Consider the following 6,479-nt stretch of genomic DNA (forward strand, 5'->3'; position numbering starts at 1 on the left):
CGCCTCCGGGCTCTGAGACATAGGGCTATTACTTCTTCTGAGAAGGGCCTGAACTCGTAAAACTCGTGTGTACAACTTCGCCATAGCTAGGATCTTGCCTCTTCATATCTACCCCCCATTCTACTGTCAGTCTTAGATCCACGACAGGGCGCGCCCCCCAAGCCCAATCCAAATTGGGAGGGGGGCCGGCCCCCCTTTCCTTCCTCCCTCCTTCCTCTTCCTTCCCTCTCCCTCTCCAAATAGGAAAAGGAGGAGTCCTACTCCCGGTGGGAGTAGGCCCCCCCCTTGGGCGCGCCTCCTCCCCTTGGCCGGCCCTCTCCTCCCCTCCTTTATATACGGAGGAGAGGGGCACCCCATGGACACAACAATTGATCTCTTGGATCTTTTAGCCGTGTGCGGTGCCCCTCTCCACCATAGTCTACCTCGATAATATCGTAGCGGTGCTTAGGCGAAGCCCTGCGTCGGTAGAACATCATCATCGTCACCACCCCGTCGTGCTGACGGAACTCTCCCTCAAAGCTCGGCTGGATCGGAGTTCGAGGGACGTCATCGAGTTGAACGTGTGCAGAACTCGGAGGTGCCGTGCGTTCGGTACTTGATCGGTCGAATCGTGAAGACGTACGACTACATCAACCGCGTTGTGCTAACGCTTCCGCTTTCGGTCTACGAGGGTATGTGGACACACTCTCCCCTGTCGTTGCTATGCATCACCATGATCTTGCGTGTGCGTAGGAAATTTTTTGAAATTACTACGTTCCCCAACAATAAGGGGGCGCAACAACAGCAACGGCCACTGCCTGTGGTGGGGCGCCCCCAGTCGCACGCTCCACGCCGTCCTCGAGTACCTCGAGGGCGGCAACGATCCACCGCTGGAGTACCCGGCGGCCCCGGCCCCCCGTCGGAGTGGCGGCCCGTGGCTGCCGAGGCGCATGGTGGGCGGGTCCTCCTCCTCGTCGTCCTCCCGTTCCTCCTCCCACTCCTCCGGGTCGCCGGCGCTCGTCAGCGTCAAGGCCGAGCCCGTGGAGACGCCGCTCGGCCGGCGCACCCGCGGCGCCGCTCTCGTCATCAACGAGGGAGGTCATTCCTCCTCTGCTCCTACCTCCCGCCTCGTCAAGCCGAAGACGGAGCCCGGGCTCGCCGCCGTGAAGAGCGAGCACGATGACATGGCCGCCGCTGACGAGGCTGCCATTAAGTGGGCGCTTGAGGACTAGGCCCGACTGGAGATGGAGCGCCAGCGCCGCGCCCTAGAGGAGATCGCCGCTTGGCGCCACGGCCGCGACGAGGGAGGCGTCATCATCCTCGAGGACAGTGACGATGAGGCGGCGCCACCAGCCAAACCAGTCCGCCAGGGTGACCCCGGGTAGGGGTCCAGTAGGGACGGACGAGGTGTGAAGATGGAGAAGGAGGACGACGACGGCAGCGACTACGACGCCTTCAGCAAGCTCTTAGGCCTGTAGGCGCGCGCAGGCGGCGGCGGTGTGGCAGCAATACTTTTTTTTCTTTTTTTTCTCTTAGGTTATGTTTTCAATATGTAAAAAGACGATGGAACGTCTAAATATCGCCGAATCTGTGTCGTGTTTGCCCAAAATTTGCCCGACTATGTTTTTAAAAACCTTTAGAAAACGTCGCCTTGGGGCGATCTGGGGCGGCGGCTGGGAACCCGATCACCTCCACGCCCAAATTATCGCCGGTTCGCCCCCAGGTCGGCGCTATTTCCAGCCCCTAGGGGGCCGAATGGCTCGGGATGCTCTTACTATTGGTCAATGCATGGTGGAATCAGCGTTACAGAATATGTTCACTCATACTATTTGATTCCTTGGCTAGGAGAAAATAGTCATCATAGATGACAAATGACTTGGATATATGCACCACCATTGCATACTACCAACAAACCCCGTCCTTGATGTGATGTGTGGATTAGTCGACTGGATTATGCTGGTCCTAGCTTCCTGTAGATATTGGCTCAAACACTAGTGCTCTGTCTTTTATTCTCTGCTTTTCAAACGAGGTTAGTAGGACGTTGGAAAGTTGGTCGGCTGAGTAGACAGAGGCAGTGAGCGACCGAGTACACTGCACGTGCTGTATCCCTGTTATACTGTCATACTACCAGTGATAAGGCCCGCTGGTAGAACTAAAGCAAAATCAAAAGGTTCCAACCTTTGATCCGCCGCAAAAGCTTTGATTTGCGACTTTATCTTCATTATCCTTGTGATGTTTTTCATATATACATGTTGCTGATCTAAGGACAAGATCACGACGAAGGGGTTTGTCTATCGCTAGCTCTCTACAAAAGTTGAAAGTGCTACTGCTGCTAGCTCTGCGGTGTGGTGAGCGTCACTACAATCGCGAACTTGCGGCCGACACCGTCGCCAACTCCATCGCGCGACCTCATTTTGTCCACGCGCATTTGTTTAGGTAAAACAGACGAACTAGACGGCCCAACACGCGAGCGCAAACAGATTTTTGTTTGTTTTTTCCGCTTTCGACCCATCCCGACCCAAGTTTACGCCGTTTTGGAGTGAAACGGACAGCACGCGGACGCGCGGGCCGTCTGCGCGTGTCCTCCCCTGGCCCGCCCGTCGGTGGCACAGGGACGCCTTTTTCTATCCGCCCCCCTCCCTCCCTTCGGCCGCACACCCTCCACTCTTCTCCACTCTTTCCCACCCTTCCCTCGCCGCCGCCGCTGCCATTGCAGCTGTGCAGCTCGGACGCGCGCTCGCCCAGCCCCTTCTCCTCGGCGCCCCTGAGCTACCCAACCACGACCACCTGATTTGCGCACCCGCCGGCCGGATTTGGGGCGGATTCGGTCGGTCTTGAGCTCGCCCGGCTGTGGGAGGCCGCGCCGCGCCATGGACTGGCCGGGCACCGGGCCGGAAGGCCCTGGCAGGGCCGCAAGGCCACATGCTGGCAGTGGCTCCTCCTCTAGCCGCTCGGATCTACACCGTCGGTGGTCCGCCGACATATACACGAATGGCGGTCCGCCGGGCTCGGTGCTAGCCCAAAAGCTCGTCGGCGCACCGTTGCCACTCATTAAGTGCGACCACTGCCCAAAGAAGGTCGTGCGCCGCGTGTCTACAACGCCGGAACATTCCGGATGGGTGTTCATCAAGTCCTTAAACGATGGGGTATGTGCTCTTTTTAACTTCGGTTTGTGCTTTAGATTTGACTAGTTGTGCTAACTTTAAATTTTATTGTGTAGAATGGATGCAAGTTTTGGTATTGGGAAGAAGAGTACATCCATATTGATAAAGCGCAATTTAGTAGATGTTCGTGCACTTTTAGCTAGCATAGAGGTTGTAGATGAGACAAGTGCACTTGTTGCTAGATTAGAGGCTAGACACGAGACAAGATGCGAGGAAGCAACCTCTACTTCTTTAGACTCGAAGAAGAAAGAAGCACGAAAGATCGAGTCTCCTCCGCAGATCAACAATGAATACATCGAGAAGGCACTAATCCAACTTACAGGAGCAGTTATGGAAGTTGGATATCTTCTAAAATGTATTCTTGTGGTTCTTGTTTTCTTTGGTCTTACTTTTCTAGTCAAAATTTAATGATATATTCCCATGTACCAAAAATGAATGATGAAAAAAAGTTTAAGGGCTTGCAAAGAAGAAAGTACGCGGACAGGATGCGGCCGAGATGCGTCCGTGCGTTGGGCGCACGGCCACCGCATCCCAGAAACAGCCCGGACACGACTCCATTACCCTACCCAAACGGACAGAATCCGGACAAATGAACAACGGATATGTGCGTCAGGACCATCATGCGTGTAAAGCATCCTGATGCAGTCACCATCTTTCTTCATCTCCTCTAAAGATCTGTCCCAAAGAACCAGTATATCTTCAACGAAGATATGTGAGGCGTCACTAACCACGATCACATGGTTCCGGTGTAGCTTTATTAACACATAAAGAGCATTGCCTACGTGCCAATCCTTCCGGTAATGTGGACGGTCGAAGACTGGGACACGCGCGCCGGCACACGTGTCTATACGCGTAGGCACAACAGCAGCGTGGGATGTCTGAACCTGTGCACCAGCATGCGATTCAGTCATCCAGTGCTTCTTGGGGCCGTTTTGTCGTTTGATATATACAACATATATATATATATATATATATATAACTTTAAAAAAAAAACACTGGTCGTGAGCCTAGCCGTTCCCGGTACGTACAAGCCATCAGAAGTTCAGAACACGCCACAACACCACGGTAGTACAACTGAACATGTCAGACACACAACGAGGCCTCCACCGACCCTCTCGCTCCGCGTTGGTCTTTGACTGTAGGGTGACAACATGAAAAGATGTCCGAAATGTGATTATGACATGGCCTAAGCGTTGTGTAAAGTCGGTTTTTCTCGTCAACCGTGAGTGCACAAGAGTGGTAGCGGGCCCGGCCGTCCATGGCGACGCGTCGTCGACATCGCAGCCTCGTCCGTTCCGCGAGGCGCGAGCTTATAAAATGGCTGCTGAGGAACTTCATTTCAGCAAACGGTGCGTCCATCTCAAATCAGAAGCTATCAAACCAACGAAGAAGAGCAGTAAAGCCGTGCTTAATCGAGTGCAAGGTCCCGTCCGCATCATCTCATCAAGGACCGATGGCGTTTCTGGGAGGATCATTGAACGTGACGAGGAGCATTGACAGCCGAAAGAGGATGGACGGGAGGAAGAGCGGCGGCCGGTCGTGGCGGCAGGCGCCGGCGCCGGTGAGGCAGCTGTTCTGGTGGGTGAGGCGCGCCATGCTTTGGCCGAAGCGCCGCGCCGTGAGCTTCGGGTATGACCTCAAGAGCTACTCCCAGAACTTCGACGACGGCCTCGTCCCTGCCCACCGCCTCTAGCAACACCGGCTGGGTCTTCTTCTCTCCTTCTTGTTCTTCTTGTGAATTTTACTTTGCCGCCCGGCCGGACTACGCGGCTCGTGGCTGGAGAGTTGAAGCGTCGCCACCTTCAGATCCTCTCCTTTAGCTTAGCTGATAGCGTACTAGTATTAGCCAGTACTTTTGTTTAAGTCTGAAACTAGCAATGAAATGACACATTATATATATATATATATATATATATATATATATATATATATACCATTGTCAGGTGCCTGTTACTGTCCATTTTCTTCAGCTATCTACAGTAAAAGTGTACACCTGCGATGGACGCTCCAGATGAGGCGATACCCTCTCAGCCGTAATCAAGTTGTTGCAAATGATTTAGCCTGTATTCTTACCGTAAAAACAGTCTCAGACTACCCTAAAAAAAGAAAACAGTCTCAGACTGACTTGTATTTACCTCCGTTCTGATTTATACATGTCCAATGAGCCACAAAGGCTAACTCGAATTTATATGGTGCAGCGGTTGCTTGCTGGTAGCGCAAATGACCTTTTTGTCTGGTGCAGGGACGGTGGAGGACGACGACCATGGCACGAGAAGGTTCGTAGCATCCATGACAACATCTGACGCTAATGAGTAAGGGGCACACCCGTTGTTCCACTATATAGGAATCATGCTAGTTGCCGATGGCTTTTTATCAAGGCCGTCGGCATACATAGAAATACGCCAACCGTTTCTCCTCCTACAAAATTGACTTATCCAAATGGTAAATTCAATCAACTTACATATAGCTATTGTGCAAAAAAAAAAGTCTCAGACCGAGTTGTACTTACCTCCTTTCTGATTTACACATGCCCAAAGAGTCATAAAGGCTATTTCGAATTTACAAGGTTGTGGAAAATTAATTGTTGCATTCTCCCCTGTTTTGACGGAATTGCTACACGCCTACATCCCACGCCAGCAAATCTCTCCCTTGTGTGTGTGAGATCTTTTTCCTGACAGCCGTGATCGCATGTGGTGCAGGGGTCGCTTGTCGGTAGCGCAAATGATCATTTTGTGGTGTGAGGATGGTGGCCATCGCACTCGTGGCGCCATTGGCAACACATCCGACGCAGGGGTTCCAATGGTATGGTGGATACTTCAGTATGACTCATGCCGATGTGAATTGGTAGTGGTCAGTTCCGCCCAAACATAGGCGGCCCCTGACAGCCTTAGTAATGGTCCGAGTGTTGGAAATATGCCCTAGAGATCAATAATATTAAAAAAATCAAGTTTATAATTAATATTTATATTCTATGCTACAATTGATATATTTCTTGAATATGCGATTCAAAGGAAAACACCATGAGGATGTGTAGAGTTATAAATGATAAAACAAGATTCCTAGTCTTGCCTCGAGGGCAAGCTCAAGTGTTGATCGATGATTCTTTTTTCTGATCATGTGCATGACAATAATGCCAACAACATTTGAGAGCACGATGTTCGTGGAACACTTGTGTTGAATTGACCCAAGTTATATGTTCTGCTTAGAGATGAAACCATCAAAAGTCTATAGTCCATAACATGGGAGTTAACTATGTATGATTCCTTAGACCATGAGAGTATCAAGTCACTTCATACCGGACAGTACACTTTGAGATTGTTCCAACGTCATCCTTAG

The 6,479-nt window shown here is 51.7% G+C and overlaps 1 protein-coding gene across 2 annotated transcripts; it reads left to right on the plus strand.

Moving 5' to 3' along the window:
• The first annotated feature begins 4,319 nt into the window (after positions 1-4,319).
• Positions 4,320-6,164, plus strand: LOC123497440 (uncharacterized). Of its 2 annotated transcripts, none has more exons than XR_006671129.1 (3): positions 4,320-4,772; positions 5,386-5,455; positions 5,843-6,164. XR_006671129.1 is itself a non-coding variant. In XM_045233846.1 (3 exons), the coding sequence occupies exons 1-3, from the start codon at positions 4,402-4,404 to the stop codon at positions 5,882-5,884; spliced, it is 447 nt and encodes a 148-aa protein (XP_045089781.1). In that variant the 5' UTR covers positions 4,327-4,401; the 3' UTR covers positions 5,885-6,164. The 2 variants fall into 2 exon arrangements, 1 of the variants encoding a protein (XP_045089781.1); XM_045233846.1 differs by having other exon boundaries at positions 4,327-4,772; positions 5,386-5,419.
• Positions 6,165-6,479: the final 315 nt, after the last annotated feature.

Source organism: Aegilops tauschii, chromosome 1 (assembly GCF_002575655.3).
Source record: "Aegilops tauschii subsp. strangulata cultivar AL8/78 chromosome 1, Aet v6.0, whole genome shotgun sequence".
NCBI classification, from domain to species: Eukaryota; Viridiplantae; Streptophyta; class Magnoliopsida; order Poales; family Poaceae; genus Aegilops; species Aegilops tauschii.

What these genes read in the sequence shown, in the direction of transcription:
- LOC123497440 (XM_045233846.1), top strand. Translation starts at nt 4,402, where the DNA reads ATGGCGACGCGTCGTCGACATCGCAGCCTCGTCCGTTCCGCGAGGCGC. An exon ending in CGCCGCGCCGTGAGCTTCGG is followed by an intron (nt 4,773 to 5,385) that starts GTATGACCTCAA and finishes TGTCTGGTGCAG; the next exon opens with GGACGGTGGAGGACGACGAC. An exon ending in GACGACCATGGCACGAGAAG is followed by an intron (nt 5,420 to 5,842) that starts GTTCGTAGCATC and finishes CATGTGGTGCAG; the next exon opens with GGGTCGCTTGTCGGTAGCGC.